The 20,662-nt window shown below is 40.9% G+C and overlaps 2 protein-coding genes across 2 annotated transcripts in view; both read right to left on the reverse strand.

Annotated features, from left to right (window-relative positions):
- Nucleotides 1-2,699: 2,699 nt before the first annotated feature.
- On the reverse strand, nucleotides 2,700-7,745 carry LOC136697125 (protein phosphatase 1 regulatory subunit 15B). Its single transcript, XM_066672075.1, has 2 exons — nucleotides 4,908-7,745; nucleotides 2,700-4,107 (listed from the first exon to the last, which is right to left on the reverse strand). Exons 1-2 carry the CDS (start codon nucleotides 6,732-6,734, stop codon nucleotides 3,916-3,918), a joined length of 2,019 nt encoding a protein of 672 aa, XP_066528172.1. The 5' UTR covers nucleotides 6,735-7,745; the 3' UTR covers nucleotides 2,700-3,915.
- A 2,149-nt stretch (nucleotides 7,746-9,894) lies between these two features.
- The window catches only part of pik3c2b (phosphatidylinositol-4-phosphate 3-kinase, catalytic subunit type 2 beta), a 46,523-nt gene continuing 35,755 nt past the window's right edge, over nucleotides 9,895-20,662 (reverse strand). The window contains exons 21-33 of the mRNA XM_066670716.1: nucleotides 20,213-20,305; nucleotides 19,972-20,101; nucleotides 19,550-19,686; nucleotides 19,151-19,320; nucleotides 18,609-18,765; nucleotides 18,285-18,394; nucleotides 16,599-16,800; nucleotides 16,390-16,514; nucleotides 15,290-15,407; nucleotides 14,542-14,632; nucleotides 13,401-13,507; nucleotides 13,120-13,248; nucleotides 9,895-12,933 (exon numbers count right to left, since the gene is read on the reverse strand). Coding sequence (XP_066526813.1) covers nucleotides 12,742-12,933; nucleotides 13,120-13,248; nucleotides 13,401-13,507; nucleotides 14,542-14,632; nucleotides 15,290-15,407; nucleotides 16,390-16,514; nucleotides 16,599-16,800; nucleotides 18,285-18,394; nucleotides 18,609-18,765; nucleotides 19,151-19,320; nucleotides 19,550-19,686; nucleotides 19,972-20,101; nucleotides 20,213-20,305 — 1,761 coding nt within the window. The 3' untranslated portion in view covers nucleotides 9,895-12,741. The remainder of the gene's footprint in view (nucleotides 12,934-13,119; nucleotides 13,249-13,400; nucleotides 13,508-14,541; nucleotides 14,633-15,289; nucleotides 15,408-16,389; nucleotides 16,515-16,598; nucleotides 16,801-18,284; nucleotides 18,395-18,608; nucleotides 18,766-19,150; nucleotides 19,321-19,549; nucleotides 19,687-19,971; nucleotides 20,102-20,212; nucleotides 20,306-20,662) is intronic.

Consider the following 20,662-nt stretch of genomic DNA (forward strand, 5'->3'; position numbering starts at 1 on the left):
TTAGCCCCCTTTTTATGGAGTCAGATTTGTGCCAAAAAAATCGCACAAAAATATTAATCTCAAACATAAAACATAATTTGCAAACAAAATATCCACAAACCTCTCGCGTGGGCGGGTCTTCTCAGGGGTGCCTTCCCATTGGCTAATGAGTTTTTGAGTGACAACTGTCACTGTTAACACTGTCGTGTTAAATCATAATAGCCGTTGTGGAATAAGTTCAATACGTTAGTACACGGGATTCTGAGCAGGAGCTCAAGCACTCATATAAAAATATTTTACAAATAAATACTAATTTATTCAGTTGTATCCTGAGTAAACACAGACATCACTGTGCATTTCCCTCAGATCAGTGCGACAGGTGTGTTTTCACAGTAAATGTATCTATTATTTTTTTAGACGAAACTACCTCAATATCTACACTGATATCGTCGGACTTAACAGGTATTTCAGCGTTTTAAAACAGTTAATCACAGAGAGCATTCGTGTTTATGTAAAATCCCCACTGTGTCTCTCCATTGATGAGCTGTAACGTGGAGTACGCATGCGCAGTCCAAAATAACTTGGACACTGAGTTGTCACTTAAAAACTCATTAGCCAATGGCCAGGTACCCCTAAAGAAACCCGCCCACGCGAGAGGTTTGTGCCAAAACTGCTCGCAAAACTCAGGGATCGGGCGCACAACACTGAGAGCTCGCGCAAAGGTCGTGGAGCACAAACGTCATAGCTGGATATTTTGTTTTATGTTTGAGATTAATATTTTTTGTGCCATTCTTTTTGGCACAAATCTGATTCCGTACCTTTCACCCTGTTCTTAAATGGTCAGGACAGTTAAAGGACCAGCAGAATACAATGGCACTGATGTGGTTGTGGTGTGTTACTGCTCAGACACTGCTGCTGCTGCTCTGCTCATCACTGCAAAACCTGCACTGTGTAACCTTTGGAGGAGATCGCTTAAATATTGTACCCTGGAGTGGATGTAATTTGTTTCTAAAATGCTTTTGCTACAAAATCCCTTGTCTTCACGCTCTGCTCCTTCACTCATGTCCTTCATGGCCTTCTGCTGCTCCCCACCCTGTTCTCCTCAGCTTTACTTTTGTGTAATTTGGCACTTTTTTCCCCCCAATATCTTTTAATTCCCCATTTGTGAATGTTCTTTCTTTCTTGGCCTTGCTGTCGTGCAGGCTTTGGCACAGTGCTTCTGTATCCAGTCTTACACTACTCCTGACCTGCAGACAGCACGATAAAACCTTCATCTCGCGAGTCAAATTAAAATCATCCTCTTTCATCAAGTCTCTGAAACTGAAACTCATTTCCATGTCTTTAATTCTTTTCCATTATTTCCTTCTCTTTTTCATGATCTATCATTTCATCTTTTAGCCTTTGATCATGGTATTCAAGATTGTGTAATGCCCTACTAGTTCAAAGTCATCCTCAGCAAACACTATTTCTTTTTCTCCTGTGTGTTCTCTCTAGGAAGTTTTAAATTGAGGTGTAGCAATAGCTGCTTTTCTTTTTGTGGAAGGCAAATTTGATGCTCCAAAGTGCATTACATTTTTCAGTGGTGTTGGTGCCATCATTAAAATTACCCATGCCCTTATTAGTAATACCATGATAAACACGAGGTTTTGAACTTGAAGTTTGTAATGATATGGTTGAATCTTAATTGGGCAGAGAACATCATTTACACTTAATTACCACCGTTAACAATCTTGAAAGTTACTGACAAGCAATGCTACAATACACTTTTCCATAAATATATTTAAATTTAATTTCTTTGTGCAGTGACTGATGGTAAACACTAACAACGTCTTGTTAAACCTGCACTGTGTACATCTAGGCAATCAAAGTGTGTCTAATAGGAGTGGCCTATGATGGGTAGTGTTTAAAAGCTCCAGCAGCACTGATGTTTCTGATCCACTCTTACAAACACAACACGCCAACAGGGCCCCACATCAGTATCACTGTAGCACTGGGGGTGATCAACCACTCAAATAATACATGATCTCTGGGGGTCCTGGCAGTTGAGGAAGAGGGTGAAAGCGTGCTAACACTGTATTCGCAACAGATGGACTACAGTCTGGTGCCACGGTGTGCATTGTTGGCTTTTCCAAATTATCTGTTGGAGATCTCTGCAATCCACACGTTTTGAACATATTCTGTGTTGCGATTTAATATTACACATCTTTATTCTAAATTAAACTATGTAAACTATATTAGCTGAGACAGCGTTAGCAGTTTGGCCTCGTGGTAACATCAGCAGCATGCTCCGGTTTATTCAGGACGTGTTCAGTGTTCAGACTCTGGTAGGAACTAATAACAGCTAATGGGCTGTTAGCAAGATGTGTAAATGCAATATGTTAATTCAAAGCCAATACGTTGCTCAAGAAAGATAAAAATGTTGGATACCAGATGGTACGATTAAAAAAGGAAAACAGCAAACAACAAAAATCTCAATCCAACTTAAAAACGCTACATGAAAAGGCTCCATTCTTTAAAGTCTGTCAACCACAGTTGGTGAAATTCGGAACCAGCTTGGCACAGGCAAGTCCACGATTCAAAGAACTCCAGCTGAGTAGCGAGGTATTGTGCCTTTTTTGTCGTCAACTGCTTTTAACACAATCCATTATTTCAATAACGTTCAGTGATTTGTCTGCAGTGGCACAAAACTAAATAACAACCAAATAACAGAACAAAGAAATGAATAAACATTAGTTTATTTGTTAAACTGATTATGACGTTTTGTCACAAAATCCAGAGTAGATGCAGAATAACTATACTCCTAAATGTTTTACAAAAATAAAACACTTTCATGTTAATTTTTTTACTGATTAACAAAGCAGATTATTTTCAAAAACATGCGTTTAGTCCCTGCATTTCTCCTTATAGTCAAACAAATGGTTTCACTCACTTGGTCACAGCTGCCACAGTTCAAAGTACAGAGACAACAACCCCTTGTTTGAGACAAGATACACCACAGTGATTTTCAAGCACTAGAAAGTCAAGCGGGTTTGCCAGATAAACAGAACATAGTGAAGGTTTGAGTTTTAAATAGGTAGGACCATGCAAACATAAGCACTAAAACACAGAGACACCCACCGGCCCTCAGACCCAGTAATAGACACGGCTTAAATAAACGTGGGACATTAATACCACATGTACAGCCTCAGCAGAAATAATAACCTAAAAGGAGCAGTTAGTCCATACTCTTAGTGGTCGAACACCAAGGCTCTGCTTAGTGATCCAGTTCGGAGCACAAGCATGATCTTTGGCTTTAAGATTAATAAGTGAAGGGTTTTACAGCTATGTTTGGACTGTTATGATTTTGTATTTAACTGATTCACTCGTGCAGTAAAGCACCACATGGCTAATAGTTCCAAAAATGTTGCATTTTACTGGGATTAAAGAGAGACTAGGATCTGTTGAGGATAGATATGAACATAGACTTAACAAGGTCTGGCAACTATATGAAGGCAATAGGGAATGTAACACTACAAATGGCAGATTGCAATACTTTACACCAATACCATTGAGAGGATAAATGTACATCAAAAATTTAGTGTCCCACTTTGAGAGCATTCAGAATTTCAATTAGTGAATTATAACATTTCTGACATTAAATTATTTTGCTGTGTTTCATTATTTAGCAGGAACAGGTCATCGTGGTGATCTGAAAACATAAGATTACTGCATACTGTAGCACAGGCCCGCATAAAACTATGGGCCTTTAGCATATGACGCAAGTGAAGTGACAGATGTCAAGCTGTATCCTGAGAGCCCTTACACTTTCTTTTTGTTTACCGGACTCCCTTTTTTGCCCTGAATTAAACAACATATCTAACAATATATATATTATTTCTGTCTTTGCATTCAAGGAAAAGAAAAAAAAATCAACCACAAAAGAGCAAACAGAAGTAATCAACTACTATGGTAGAGTCTTTGAAAGATGACGAGGCGGAAAGTGGGGGACAAGCAATAGCTGATGGTCTCCTCCACCTCCTGAACGCGGCGCTGGAAGCGGCAGCGGTCCCGGGCAAACTCTTCCCATGGGCCGTGGCGGTCCTCATCACTGCTGGCGTAGAACTCCTCCACCTCCTCCACAAAGGTCACCTTCACAAAAACACAGACAGTGACAATGCTTAAAATGGCACCTCAGTGAAAGCCTACGTCTGCTTTGACCATCAAATTACATGGCTTGTACACTTACATGGCTTGATGTTTTTCATACATGACATCAAAAAGGAAATAAGGCGATAAATAAGTATCTGCAGGGATTTGCCAACCCACCTGCTCACCGGTCCCTCACGGTTGCCAAGTAACGTTTAGAATAAACCCGAAAATTCTAGCACTAAAGTGAAGCAAGATTTCCCAGCCAGAGGGGCTTATGTATGATAGATAGGTCGTTCACTCTCAGTGTCTGGGAATTCGCACGTATCTAGTGTTGGGCTAATAGCGCAGACTTGCATGGAGTCAAATGGAAAATGGGCCATGGAATCGTGTGATAATGAGCAACGGGCAAAGCACTCACTCATGCCTCCCTGGAGACTGTAAAATGGAAGCATTGCATCAGATGATCACAGGGCTTAAAAAAAAGAAAGGAAATGGTCTGCTTGCACAGCTTTACATCATTTTCACAGCAAACTCTATAGCACTCTCTCAATAGCATAGAAACAAAAACGTGTCCTGGACTCTAAATACTAACAGTGACCTGAGCTAAGCTTTTAAACAGAATAAGGGTAACAATGTTTTTGTAATGATGTCATGTGTAAAGTGAAGCTTCATAACGTGATTTGAGACATTCAAGCCTTCTTCGGGATATAGGGGAATGCCTCATCGTTTGACCTGCTCGTGTACTTTGAACATAAGGCCGACACGTTTGGTTTCCTGTAAAAGCGAAGAGATTTACTAACCTTTTTCAGTCGGACACATCTGGAACTTCCCGGCCTTTGTAAAGGTGCTGTCTCTGAAAATCCACTGTCCAGCCTCTCCTCAGCGTCCTCTTTCTTATAAACCGGAGGCCCCATGGGTGCTCCCTTCTTACAGCGCCCCCTGGCTGTCTCTCGAGTCCTAGTAGGGGCCTGAAAGTTAAGGGGGTTGTAGGGATCTGAGGAGCAGCTAAAAGAGTTCCAAAGCCTAACATTTTCTGCCTCGTCCATGGAGCAGGTCTCTTCGCTGGACTCCTCTTCCTGGGGTACCAGGGGTGAAGGGGATGAAAAAAGGGAGTGCTCAGACTCTGCAGGGGAGGCTGAGAGGGGTGAGTCCGTTGCAGCAGCCGCACTATGTTTGGGAGCTGTCCGTATTGTGGCGGTAAAGTTCCGGGGATTATAGGGGTCCGTATTTTGGCACAGTGTATTCCACAGCCTTTCACTCTCAGAGTCAAGTTCATCAGCTTCTGAGTCCTCCCCATCCTCGTCCACATCATCACTGTCATCTAGATCCTCGGAATCAGAGAACTGGGATGAGCCTTCGCTGTCGAAACCGGCATCATCATTGCTGTCCCAGTCACTGTCATTGTCATTTTCCAGGTCTGACTCATCGCTACAGGGGCTGCCCATGATATACGCAATGGCCTTGTTCTGGCACTGAGGTGTGGACAGGAAAGAGGACTCCTCATCCACATGTGCAGGTTCAGAGACTTCCTCTTTCTGTCCTTCCTGTGCGCTCTTGACCTCCCGACACTGAGGATCCTCTACCTCTTCAGTCTCCTCACACATATTTCCCTGAGAAGCAGAAGCACCAAATGGTTCCTGCTTCTCATCTGCGAGTTTCATAGTAAGCTGCTTAGTGTTTGCATTTTCCTCCTCCAGACTGGAGTATCCATTGTCTTGATCTGGAGTCAGAACTGCCACCTCGCTGCAGGCGGCGACAGCTCTGATATTAAGCAGATGTCCAACTGCACTGTGCTGATGAACTGATGGGTGCTGCTCTGAGCTCGGGAGAGATTCTGGCCGGAGCATGTGAAGGCCTTCATTGTCTATTGGCTCTTTGAAACACGTAGGTCCAGCGCTTTCTCTGAGCATTGATTTCACATCACCAGCAACCGCTGAACCACACTCAGCTGCCTGACAATGAACACTACTGTGACACTGTCCACAATGCTGCCACTTTGTGTCAGTTGACATTCTAGTTTTTGGCACTTCGTTTTGAGGGCCATCACTGGGTCCCCACAGTCCGTCCCACCACCAACTGCTGGCGCATCCCGTAGGGGCCGCTTCAGCGAACCAAATATCTGAGTTGCGCTCCGTGCTCCTCGCATCTTTCTGTGTCGTCACTGTGTTCAGCAACACCTGGCTGAGGAAATTTTTAGCCGACGAGAGGTATCCCGCTGGGGCAGAGTGCTGTGCTTCAAAATCCACACCTGCAGCGTTCTGAATGCCAAGTTCTGCCAGAGAGTCTGGGGTCAACCAGCTCAGAGTGTCTGCATTTCCGTGTTGACAGTGCACGTACGCCACCTTCAGGCGAGCAGAGCGAGGGGAATCTGGCATGAGGCTATGAAGAGAAGTTCCCAGCTCCATGTTTGTCTGTCCAGGATCGCTGACCCACGGTGTTAGGGCCTGTGTCTGCACTCTTCCAGGAAAATACTTCTGCAGAAGCGACCATGCTGGTCTAGAGACCGTGGATAACACATTAATCCACGAGCTTTCGGGCCTAGCCACGTTCCCGCCTTCCATTGCGGTGGTCGTCGGCTGAGGACCATCGCTGGAGAAGTGCTTCTCTGAATTCATACTCCTGAACATTATTGTATATTACTGTATATTCTGTGTTGGGTGGCGTTAACGTAGTGCTGATGGGAGTTCCAACTAACTTGTTTTTTTTTCCAAAAGTGGAGCAACCACTATCTGGAATTTCCGCAACGTTACTTTCTCTTTTGGCAACTAGGACACTGACAAATCACTAATTAAAACAGATAAAAGCTGATTTAGCTCGTATAACTTTCAAATGATTTAAAATGCCAACTGATATACGGGAATATAGAGGCGAACAAGCAAAGAAATACAGACAATACTTATTTTTACAACTTATAACCTTAACGTTACTGCTAAATGTTAGCTACCGCAGAACTGATGACGTTATATTCAACTTCAAAACTTTCTGCAGCTCACAATACTGTCCATAAATACTGATATACATATGTGATGTTGACAAATCTCATCTTAAACAGCAGGGACATCTTGTCTGTTGGCTCTCCTTGTAGCCCAGCAGTGAGCGTAGTGCTCGCCCATATTGTCCCCGGAGCTCTTCATCAGGTTTAAATTGACAGCGGCGCAGAGACAGCACTTATTTCGTGTGAAAGACTTATTGTGGACGGGAGAAAAAGAAGTAGAAAGCAGCATCACGGTAAAGGTCGAGTCAAAACAGTCGGTATATTCCAAGTCAGACGTCGACAGAAAGGCCATGTCGGCTTTTAAGCTCCTCTTCCGATAAAGTGCGCGGAAAACGTACGTTAACGTTAGCGCGGTTGCTAACGGAAAGCCTTTAGTTCGTCCAATGTTCTTTTACTGCGAAAGGCTTCATAAAATGTAAAGCCCGGGAAAGCGCCACGGTATAAAATCCGTGAATATACACTTTAGATGGCTTTGAATAAATGTAGTTCGACGGCTGTTCGTCGTTTTTCGCCCCGTCTTAAAGGCTAGCCGAGTAGAAGCAGAAGCCAACGGAGAAAGAAAGGAGATTTCATCAGAAATGCTGAGGGACCGTCGTCAAATTCTCGTTCAGGGAGCGAAGCTAGGGACCGTCGCAAAAATACAAGCGCACGTGGCCTGTGCATGCACGAACACCACCTGTTATATAATGCAATGCGTTGCTGGATTCTGTTTGCACAGATATAGATTACCCATGACAATATTGATTGTAAAACAGCTCTATTCTTTTGTAAATAATAAATGTGTGTGTATATACAATATTTAATTTATTTAAAATCCCTAAACAACAACTTCATATTATTTTAGCTACATTTATGTTAAATGTATTTGGTTTTAAATGTGGACATTTTTGCTAGCTTTCCTAACAGAGTTTGACCAATGAGAGTCAAACACTGCTTTGTGATAAATGACAATAACCACAACCGACACTCTGACACACTTCACTCAGAGTTCAAAATAAAGCTAGATCTTGCTGTTCAGACTTAACTAAAGTCTAAATCACAGTCAAAGCATTTGTGGCTTTAAATCTGGCATGTGGCACCATCACCCAAGTGAACAAACATATTTTTATACCCTATATAACCATAAGTACTAGTTTTAAAACATTTTGATGGATCTATTTTAAGGTTTTATTTTTAAATATACAGAATATTATAAGACATATCTATAACTTAATTAGAAATCTGCCCACCTTCTATATTTGTAAACTGCTTTATATATTTGGCCCTTGGCTCAACAATAAGAATTTTGTTATCCTCGCCAAACAAAAAGATTTGGAACCACAAATACATAATCAGATCATGTTCTCATAACAAATCAGTAAATAAACAGATAACTGATGATTTTACCACTGTTCTCAAGTCTGGAATCATTTCAGAAAAACAGGTCTGTTTCTTTTGAATTTAACATTTAATGGTAAAGTGTTCTCCCTTTGTCTGCGTGGGTTTCCTCCGGGTGCTCCGGTTTCCTCCCACAGTCCAAAAACACACATTGGTAGGTGGATTGGCGACTCAAAAAGTGTTCGTAGGTGTGAGTGTGTGAGTGACTGTGTGTGTTGCCCTGTGAAGGACTGGCGCCCCCTCCAGGGTGTATTCCCGCCTTGCGCCCAATGATTCCAGGTAGGCTCTGGACCCACCGTGACCCTGAACTGGATAAGGGTTACAGATAATGAATGAATGAATTTAATGGTAAATAGATTTTGCTGTAGTGAGATAACATGCCAAAATACATTTGATATTTGATATGAGCCTGTGTACTACACAATAAAGCAGCAGGCTTAAAAAAATATTAAAAAAGAGTGACAATAAATTGTAATAAATAAATTCAAAACTGGATTTTATTTATCATTCTTTTTCTTCTTGGTTTTCTCAGAAGTGACGAATAAAGCATGTACAGTATATATATATATATATATATATATATATATATATATATTAGGTTTGATTTAATTAGAGATCAGTATTGTCATTCCAGATGTTGGAGTAGTAGAATGCAAGAATCTAAAGCTGCACCCAACCAGCAGAGAAAAATCTTCCTATAAGCTAACCATAATAAAGAATGCATTATGACCTCGTTTCCAGTGTCTTTTTCATTAAATATGCAAGAACATGGTGCCTTCAGGGAAACATTCATCACTTTTTTCATGGTTCTTCTGTCTTCTATCTGGTGATATACTGAAGTCTCTTCTTTCCCCAGATTTCAAATGTAACTTCCAAAATCTGCATTGATAATATATCAGTGTACAATACGGTTGATTTAAATAGTTCACTATGAGGGAAGGGGCCTTGCGTCTGGATAATTAACACTTTTGTCATTCATAATTAGTCCCCGCCGGATAGTAGTCGTGATAATGACTGTAATCAGGACAGAACCAAACACACACAAATAGACCCTTACGCAGAGCTGATGTAGTTCTCACTGCAGTGAGATGGTAACATAAGCCCAGGGTGTGGCTCACAGACAAAAGATTAAGGGCTTTTCACATAGGTGTGTTTTCCCAAGTCGAATCATTTAGATATTATAACCAAGCAGTGAAGTAAATGAGGGCATTTCATTAGTGTGTATGCCCTGGACATGTGGCACACGGAAGTAATTATGACTTCACAGCACTGGCTTTTTCAGATGAACAAACAACGTGGGGCAGTGGTGTGCAACACACAATTACACATGCGTTTGCATTTAGACAACATTTACATCGTGTTCTGCTTTAAAAAAAATAAAACAAAAACATACGTTCACTTTTTAAATTCAAGGTCATTTTATTTAGTGCAAATAATATTAAAGGACATGGTCAAAAATAACAACTTGTCAGAAAAAAAGTGGAATTAAAAAAACAAACATCACAGAAAAATGATATGTACAACTCACTAAACGTGTTCATTTTGAACTTACATTCTTTCCTATGTTCTCTTTGTCAAAGGGGTTGTGGTCATTCAAAATTCATTTGAGGTTCATTTGATCTTAAAATGGGAGGCAAATTCCCTTTGAAACCTTTAACATAACCACAGCACGACTGAGCCCTCGAGTGTCCTTAATGGCTTTATAAGAAAAATGCGCAATTCGTCTCCGGCCTGTTAGAAAGCCAGTAATTATATCCTTGAACAACCGACCAATTAACACACACACACACACACAACTACAATCAGCTACCTTTAAGAAGGTGACTACATACTTTCCAAATTGAATAAAAGATTTATGTGACAGATCAGTACAACCTGGATGCCATGAGCAAGGCATTCGATACAAATGCTTGCGGCGGTGGAACTGGTTTGCTTAGTTTCAGACAGATGACAGCGCATTCTATCTAAGGTTATTTGCATTTTACAGCACCAAAGCCTGCAGTCAGTTTTACTTACAGCATGTGGGGTTCAAAATCAGCCAACAACTCTGTTCAAATGGCATTTTCCACAAGGCAATCATTATCAAACAGTTAAAAATGATGGATTTGGAGCCAATTACAAAAACACCGCAATTCACCCTTATTTACTTCACTGGAGTACTATTAAAATGATCTGTTCTATTAAACCTGAGCCCTTCAATTTCCTTCAGTTGACAGTGAGAAGTGTCATGCTGTTTAACGTAAAAGAAAACCAGAAGAGAATGTGGACCAATGTTCCCATGAGGGGAAAAAAGGAGAAGCTGTAGTCAAATATTCAGTGGATCATTTGCATGCACCCATGGGGAGGGGGAGGAACACTGTCTTTAAAGGAGAGAGTTGTTGTGTGTAGCTTTTCCCAACAGATGAATCTGTTCTTTCCCTGACTCTCCAACGACGGAAACAACGGTGTCCAACAAAAGAACCTCAGCAATGCTCAAGTTTTAAGGCTTAATCTTTGATTCCCTTTGTTTTTTTTTTAAAAAGGGAGACATTCACTTCTAAGGAACTGATCCCAGGAAAAAAAAAACAAACAAACAAAAAAAAAAACAACAGAATCGCAAAGTACTTGAAAGCAAACAAGGCCAGGAAGTGCAATTATTTCAGAATCCAGTAGCAAATTTCACAGCATGCACATGAGCCATTCACGATATTTTTCATTGGAAAAAATGGGTGATCATTTGAAATAATGCTTCTGCACCACAAACTCAAACTGCCTGCCAATTGTAAGCTCCTCAAATGCTTTTACAGAACACCTGTAAATAAACTGTACAAGTTAACAGGGCCGGGGCGACACACTGCAAGTGTAAATTTGGCGCCATCTTGATTCCAGGCCTGTGAGATAAAAATGTAGTGATCTAAATGTAAAGACTGTTACAAATATAAAATTAACATTGAAAAGTGGCATAGGATTTTATAAATATAGTGATGTGAAGTGTAATATTTCATGTGTAATGTGTGCAATACAAGTCTAAAGATTGTGTGAATTGGTGATTAGAATTTACACTGGTATCATTCAGCCCAGGCCTGTCACCAATTCATTTTTAACACCACCTTTATTTGTTCAATTTTTTGCCATGGTTTTTATATCAAAGCATTTCTGTCACGGGAAGGGATGCTGTGATCTAAAATGAGTGTTACAATTTAAGCTATAAATCTACACATACACCAACAAACGCTAACAAAATAATGCCAAGCCCCAGTGTCTTTTTCAGAAAATTAGTCACTGCATTTTTAAACTTTTCAAAGCCCAGCGCCATGGTTCATTCATTCATTCATTGTCTGTGACCCTTATCCAATTCAGGGTCGCGGTGGGTCCAGAGCCTACCTGGAATCATTGGGCGCAAGGCAGGAATACACCCTGGAGGGGGCGCTAGTCCTTCACAGGGCAGCGCCATGGTTTTTCAATAAAATGATAACAAAAGAAAAACAAAATAGTTTGCTACAGAGGAACATGGCCCACTCCAATGCAGGCCTGTTCTCGTCATTTCCACAGAAGTGGTTGGACTGATTTGGGAATTGTGTTAGCAGACACACGTTTGCTTCGCTATGGAATCTCAAGTGTTTTAATTGAACATGATCAGCTAAATCCCTGCCACCAGTAAAGTGAACTTTTTACAATACACATCCATCCATAAATCCCATTTACGAAGTGAGTTCTGTAAAGTCTATAAGAACACAGAGACATAACAAATGTCACAACAAAACCTAGCTCAAAAATCGAGCCACAATAAAAGAACATCTTAAAAAGAAATAACTTAAAGTCTCATTTTGTCTCTTTCATCAAGACACACTTCCATGACACTTCGGAATCATTGAGTCAATAAATATATTGGTATTATGCTTTTTTTTTTCCCTTATTGTATTTGTTGGGCGTAGACATTTTAGCCATGTCCTGGCATCCTCGTGGTCCAGATTAGTGTGCAGCAACCCTACTACAACTATAGCATCCAGTGATGGCTCTCCATCAGAGTCTACATGTCTCCAGGGCAGGAGAATCTGTAATCAAACACCCCCACTGTGGGGAAAAAATACCTCCCTCTGAGCAGCTGGGCATCTCCAACTCACCGACCCAAACGCAAAGACAGACACACCTATACACTCCTCAACAAACATCAAAATACACAAATCTTTCTTTCTTTTTTTTTTTTTTTTTTTGGGACACCCCAAATATTGTCTGTGGATCAGTCTGTGCTGTAAAAAACACCGTCTGTCTTTGTTCCTTCGCTAACGGCTGGCCTCGGAGCCACCCAAGCTCAGCTGATGCCAGTCGACCCAGTGTTGGCCAGGTGTGATGTTCTTTAAGGGGATGAAGGCCTCACCCAAGAGGGTGTTCTCCCAGAACGCTCCTTCACTTAAAACCCGAAGGTGGATTGACCTCTGAGTGAGATCTCCACGTGGTATTCCATCATACACCAGCTACAAGGAAAGAAACAAAAGAGAAACAAAACTGCGTGTTCAGTAGAAAGCTATGAGGAAGTTTTCTGAAAGCTGTATAACAATGAAACAATCTTGGGCATGTGAACAGCGCTTTATCATTGTCTGTGTGTCTAATAATAACAACACGGATGAACACAGACACAAACACACACAAATATATGTTACCATCTCGTTGTATGTGGGATTGCATGTGCGGCGAGCTGCCTTGGTCTTCCGCTTGCTGGTTTTCTGGGGATCAGGGAGCAAGTAGAGTTTGACGTAGGGGTCTGGATCTGTCCCGTCTTGTAAGGGTTGCTGGCGAGACATGACAGAGGTTAAATGAACTGTAATGTGCTACATTATGTTTGGAGAAGTAATATAGCATAAATATATCATGTAATTTCTTTTTAGGATATGAGATACACATCACAAACCCATACACACTTATTTTAGTGTGAAAGACTCACCAGGCCTCGTATATGCATCGCCATAATGAAGAGCTTGTCACTCTTATAGGAAATGGAGAGCTTCACTTCACCTGCAACTTTACCAAGGACTGGAGCCCAAGGTATTTCTACAGGAGAAGAGAGAGAGAACAGAAACGTAGCGTATTAAGCATCATTCATTTGGAGAATAATTATTGGAAACACAATCACAGATGAACTGTTACAGAGGATATTACCCCAGTCTTTTGACCTGCGATCTACATGTGACAGTGTGCCTGTGCATGTTTGTGTTGAATCTGTGGGTTGCTGAGAGAGGCAACATGGTGAGAAGAATGAGTTTAAGATGTAGACAACTGACTACAGACACATTTGACCACAAAAACAACAGAAGACCTTTACACAATCAACACAGGGAAGTAAGGGACTTTGGCGGAACTGGCCTCAGCCCAGGCCGAGTGGGGCTCACCTCTGACCTGCTTGATGTCCCCTTCAATATTTAACTAGGTTTATTAGAACACGCAAGCTAGTTCACTATGTGCTACTCCATCCCCTGTGCTCTGCTGAGGCAGGCGGCCGTATGTCACGCAGTTACAGATAAGATCTGAACAGTCATTGGCTGTTATTTGTCACCGTGATCACAAGTGCACTCCCTGATCCACTATTAGGCTGAGTCACATTATCACGGTGTGTGTTGGTGGATGGACTTTGACCTTGAGCTGAAAACACACAAAAAATGATTCACTACCACCACATGCTCACCCGAAATCGAAATCATACTCAACTGCTACACGGTGCAGTCAATGTTGCTTCTGTATTTTAACACCCAAACCTTTAAGGCCCCAGACGTGAAGGTGTGATTTAGAACACAATATGGCTTAATGTGAACTATAGAACGAACCAAGACCAAGTGTGTGCATTCGTAGAAAGACCTGGATAATGTGAGAGTGGCATCTTAGCTTCAGTGAAAACCTAAATTAGCAAATTGGCTGTAGGATTTGGGAAGCTTGATTTTATTTATTTTTATCTGTTTGTAACTAGTCTTTCACAAAATTAGTTACTAGTCACTAGACCTAATTTTATTATTAGTTAAATTAAGCCTGTTTTGAATGCATGATGGAGTAAGTGTAAGAATACTGAGGAAGCAGGAAGAAAAGAAATTCACCTGCTGGTTTATTATTAAGTGTGTTTACAGCTGTCCCTACTGGTCTTTCATCTCTGGGTAGTGGGTGGAAGAAGGTGTAGACCAAGTCACACTGCAGAAAGAAAGGTCAGAAACAGAGTGTTACACACTACAGATGACAAGCTGAAACTAGCACGTCTGCATCAACTAAAACTACTCAAACTAGGAACAATAACTGAATAACTCGTTTGAAAGCAATCCAGACAGCACCACAAAAATGTGTGCACCACATAGAATGAGGACACGCATTTGAGACGCTCCCTAAGGCAGGAGCGATAAAGGAACTACGACGATTGGCTAGTTCTTTGCAGCAGTGTCGTCTCAGTACTGATACAGCTCTGTGGGAGGGATGGAAACCCTGTCTAACCTCAACACATGGTCTATTCTCAGAATCATGCGAGTTCCAGGAAGTGTAGCCTTCAAACTGAAACCGATCGCCAACGCAAGCAGATGCATGATCATTTATGAGCTTCATGACACAGCCAAGTGGATATGAGGAAGTATAACCAGGATATTATTCAAATTTATAACTGTTTTTGTTTACAATTTGCAACTAGGTTCGAGGAAGGGGAGATATGTTTCTCGATCGGATTTAATGTAAAAAATAAATATTATAAATAACATACTTCTAATCCATCCATTATAATTCATTAGTGCTTTATCTGTCAACACCCACTGTCCTTTGAATCGTGCAAATTGTTTTGGGACATGTCAGAAATAAAACTGTTACCTGAGCCACCTCTGGGGCAGCATGTATCAAATGCCAAACATATCCATTCAGCTCTTCTTTCCTCCGGTCAGCCATGGCCTCTCCGCGAGAGCGGCCAATCACAAAGCGGCTGGGGAAGCTAGAGAGACAGCGAGGCATGTGAAATCATTTGGGTGAGGTATGAAACAAGCAGCACCAGGAACTAAACTGTTTGGTTGGTTTTTTTTTTCTTCTTACCATTTGGCATATCTGTTCCACCCTGTCTTAATTAAACATATCACTGATAACTGAGTGTAGAGGCAGATAGGGGATTTTCCACTGAAGTCAGTGGTTTGAAAGAATAAAAAGTTGGAATTCAAATGGTCTAAGAAGTGTTAGTTCATTAACAATCCAAACCCTGATAAGATACTGTAGGCATGTATGAGTGAATATATACTCTATTCTATCTGTTACTATGTGAGCACACTTTCACTCTGTTTATTAAGGGCTACTTGGACCGCTATAAAGTGTATAACATATGGTCACTGAAGCCGAGAGAATGGTCAGAGAGTGTAGCAATGAAGAGGTAACTGTAGTGTTATGGCCGACTGGTAAATAAACTGTAGTCAAATGCAAATATTAAAATCCAGGGCTTTCTTATTTAAGGAGGCAACAAATAAAGAATATTTGCAAATCAAACAAAGACAGAGCTGGTATTCTCTTAAGTTTTCATTGAAATGAAAAACAGCAAATACAATGTGTCTCTGAAACTGTAGTTTGGAGATACACTTTTTCTTTGGAAAACTCAAAAGGAACCCTTTTTTTTATTATTTAGAAGTCCCCTAACAAATGGGTTGTACAAAAGTTATGGTGCTTTTGAAAATCAATTTTCCTCTGGGTGTGATCATTTGACCAGAATTAAACTTGTATTGAACTAATTAAATGCAAATGATACCATATTAAACATTAAGGGATCTAGCTCGGTCATTTTGTAATACACTCTTTTTTTAAAATGAATTACTTCTATCAGATACAGGTTAACAGACTTTGACAGGGCCATGGCTCAGAAAATCAAATCATTTCTAAAATAAATAACGGCCCTGTGCCTTTCCTGAATCAGTACAGAGACTTGAAAACATTACCTGGGCAGCTTGGAAGAAGGGAAGATGAGGCGCAGTTTGCTGTGCAGTTCATGGAACTCTTCAAAACTCCTCTGAATCAATGTCGCCCCCTGTTGGCCCTCGCGTTCCACTTTCACCACATATGTCTAGGTCAAATGACAGGCTTGTTTCATGAATTTGCACGTGCTTCTAAACAATGGACGCTACATGAACCCGTGTGAAGAACTTACATATCCTTTGTTGGGGCTGTAGGTTTTGATGTAATTGCACACAAACAGGTTGAGGATGATGCCGTCGTTCTTCAGTGTGTAAACCCGTGGAGCGAAGGACAACACGGGCCTCTCCTCTGACGAGGCAAACTTCATCTGGGCTAGATTATGGATGAAGAAGTTGAGTTTGGTGGCCACACTGCCCAGACTGGATTCTATCAACCTGAGGAGATCATGTGGAGATTAGATTCAAAGTCTTGCACAGTGTAGGATTTTTCAGTGCTGAAGGGTCTTATATGAGCATTTATGTCCAAAAGTCCTGCTATATTTGTGTTGACCATTAACTGATACTTAAGCTGAACAAATGTGTGCACAAAGGTTCTAGGAACCCTTAAGAATTCACTAATAACAAAAAACGGTGCCGTGGACTAGCTGTATATTAGGCTAAAGCAGGGGTCAGCAACCCGCGGCTCCGGAGCCGCATGCAGCTCTTTGATCCCGCTGACTGCACGGTGCCAGTAAAAGGATGACGGCACGCAGAGAGAACAGCGTTTTTGTTTGCTGCCAGTGGATAATTTAAGTTCGGCGTTTTTTTCATTACTACAAGGACTCAAATAGACATTGAGTATTTTACATAACCTTCAACACAACGTCTTTTTTCGGAGTTAAAAATGTTTTGTTGCCTGCAGAAATGTTATTTCATTTTTCTGCAGTCGTTCATTGATTTCATAAATGTAACACAGTATAGTTTGTTTATACATAGCACAAAGGCAAAAAAACCTGTAATGCGCAGTGTTATTTCATTTAGAATTTCAAAAGGAGGAGTTGGTGTGTTCTCCCCGTGTCCGCGTGGGTTTCCTCCCACAGTCCAAAAAACACACGTTGGTAGGTGGATTGGTGACTCAAAAGTGTCCGTAGGTGTGAGTGAATGTGTGTGTGTGTGTGTTGCCCTGTGAAGGACTGGTGCCCCCTCCAGGGTGTATTCCCGCCTTGCGCCCAATGATTCCAGGAAGGCTCTGGACCCACGCGACCCTGAACTGGATAAGGGTTACAGATAATGAATGAATGAAATTCAAAAGGGTTTTGTGGCTCCCAGTGTTTTCTTTACTGTGTGAAACTGGTCCTAATGGCTCTTTGAGTGGTAAAGGTTGCCGACCCCTGGGCTAAAGTTACCCAACCCGGGACTAAGCATAGACTAATGGGGCATAAAGCCCTCCAGCATTCAAAATAACAGAATAAATCAGAAATTACTTGCTGCACTTCCTGATCATCTTTTTTCTTTAACCCATTTGGGTCCAGACTCGATTTAAAATTAAGCCAAATTATGGGAAATATATAAAACCAAAAATACCAAATTAAAATAAAAACATGTTTCCGCATTTCTTACTGTGTTCTGTAATTATTTTTGAATTAATATCGCGATATAACAAACATCACAACATTTTTTAACTTGCATTTTGATACGTGGTTCAGAAAATGTGATCAGAATGGCCATATGTAACAAAGGACAGGTTACGAAATCATTTGAATTGTTAAAAAAAGAAACAAATATAAACATTTCTAGGGTCTTTGTGTACTCTATATTCTCTAAATGAGGTCACGTGTACACAAATTCACAAAGTCACCATGGGCTCTTGTGGGCTACTCATTAATAAATAAGAGCATCTAAATAAAATAAATAAATAAACAAATAATTTGGCTTCTTACCTAGTGAAGTACATGGTGGCGTCTGCCTCAGACTCATGTGGTCGTAAGGCATCGTAGACATACTTTAGATCCTCTAGATCAGACAACTCTGGAATGCCACAGGACAGCATCTGTACAAAGACACGTACACACAAAGATAAACATGACTGAATTAACCTTTGTGAACAAGCATATTGGTGAAATGCATATTTTTGTCTGACCAAAATAATAATGAGATAAAAAACATATCCAGGATACTCTAATGTAGAAAAGAGCCCCATTTTCAAATTCCATATTGTGTTTCAATTGCAATGTCTGTGTCTTAACATGTTTTACATCTCTCACCAGGCCCAGGAGGTTGAGGAACAGATGTGCATGTTTCCGGATGAGATTGTACGCCTCACAGCACAAGTCCACAAAGTCATGGAAGCGGCTAGACGGCTTGTCACCCCCGTTGATTACATACGCCATGTCAGACGTGAAAACGAACGGAGCACGGTCCCTACATGACACAAAGTGTACATTATTGATTGTTTCATTTGTAGTTGTAATCACACATCTGGACATCAGGATTACTCCGTTAACTCCGTTAACTTTCTAAATATATTAGCAATGATGTGGCAAATTGTATGATTCCGATTGATGTTCATTATACATTTCTTACTGTTGTTTTACATTCTTATAATAATTTACAGTTAATTCTGTTTTTACTAGTATTGGATTCCTTATATTAACCTGCATAAAGGTGTAATTAATACACTGTTTGTCATCAAATCAACAAATATATATATATAGTAGTCAGAGTAAATAGCTGTATGGCAGCACTCATTAGTCCCTCTCTGGTGCTAATACGTTTGAATCCTGCCTGCCCCTTTTCCTGCTCTCACCGTTTGATGTTGCCGAACATCTGCGCATGGCCCAGGAACTTGCCAAAGTCAATGTGGAACATGTGGCCGCTGGTCTTCAGCATGATGTTGTCATTGTGGCGGTCACAGATGCCCAGGATGTAGGTGGCCACACAACATCCTGCACAAGAATAGATAAAGTTCTCCACTGCCTGAGGAACAAAAAGAAATAAAAAATTAATTAAGCAAAGATGCTTATGTATTGTTGAATATAAAATTATAAAGCAGGTAAAAAGAGTGCCAGCAAAATCCAAATTATAATTTTATACCACATTTTAAACACAGCACTCTTTTTGGAATAAGACTGAACTCCCAACAGCTGGAGTCCAAGACTAATAACTATAAGACTTTCATTGGAAGAAAGGTGATGAAGTCACACACTTTTTCATACTCGTCCTCAGTGGGATTGTGTTTCTGCAGCCAGTCAGCAAGTGGACGGTCCTTAAAAGAGCCAGTAACTCCATGCTCTACCTGAATTTTCCTCAGAGTTTCAGCATTGGGGATCATCTCCACCATACCTGGGACAAACGAATACAGAATAAATAGTTTCCTCACAGTCAGAGCAAATTTACTGATCTAAATATTGTTTTTATTTCCCCCTCAAAGGCCTTTAGGTATGAAAGAACATACAAGTAGAGGGTATGAAGGCGCAAATACACTTTCAACTAAGATTTCCCATGGGCTGTGACATTATTCCCTTTCTAATCTGTACAATGCAAATTTAGGATGCTCAGAAACCTCTGAAAGGGCAATGTTTTCTTCACGAATGCACAGATGCTCAGTAATATATGCACAATCTCTACCTCGATCGCGACCAGTGGAGAAGCAGCGGAAAATGACCATCCTCATATCCAGACCCTCCTGGATCCAAATCTTGTTCATGATACGGATGATCTGCAGCGTGAGCATGTCCTGCCGCAGGTCATCTCCTGACTGGAGAGATGCACAGACGTTTGCGGAAAGCCTCTTACAATTAGCACATGGAGCTGCCAAATAACAGACCTCACAGAGAGTAAGCAGCAGAACAAGGCAGAGAGGAGGTACCTTAAAAATGACGTTGACGTTGTCTCCCAGTAGATCCAGGTTCTGGAAGGAGAGCTTGAGGGGCACTGCGTTGGAGTTGAAGTAAGAGCAGGACTACAGGGAATTTGGGAGGGGGGGGATGAAAAGAAGAAGAATAAAAAGGAAGACGGAGCATGAGTGGGAGGAAAGCAAAGACATTCCGTCTCATTTGTATTGAGCCCTGATGGAGTGCAAGACAAAAGACAGATGGGTACATAGCAAAATCGAAGAATATAGTGTTTGTTAAACGTTCTCATGACCCTGGCTTTTAAAAATGCCAGGTCAAGTAACCTAAATATTTACATTAATTAAGCATCAAATAAATACTTAAAAATGAACACATGCTTTTCTCAGTATTATTATTACAACTGATCAATCTAATTTTAACATTCCAAAAAGCATGCATCTGAATCACGGCTCTATTCCACACAT

The sequence above is a fragment of the Hoplias malabaricus genome, chromosome 5, assembly GCF_029633855.1.
Source record: "Hoplias malabaricus isolate fHopMal1 chromosome 5, fHopMal1.hap1, whole genome shotgun sequence".
Classification (NCBI taxonomy): Eukaryota; Metazoa; Chordata; class Actinopteri; order Characiformes; family Erythrinidae; genus Hoplias; species Hoplias malabaricus.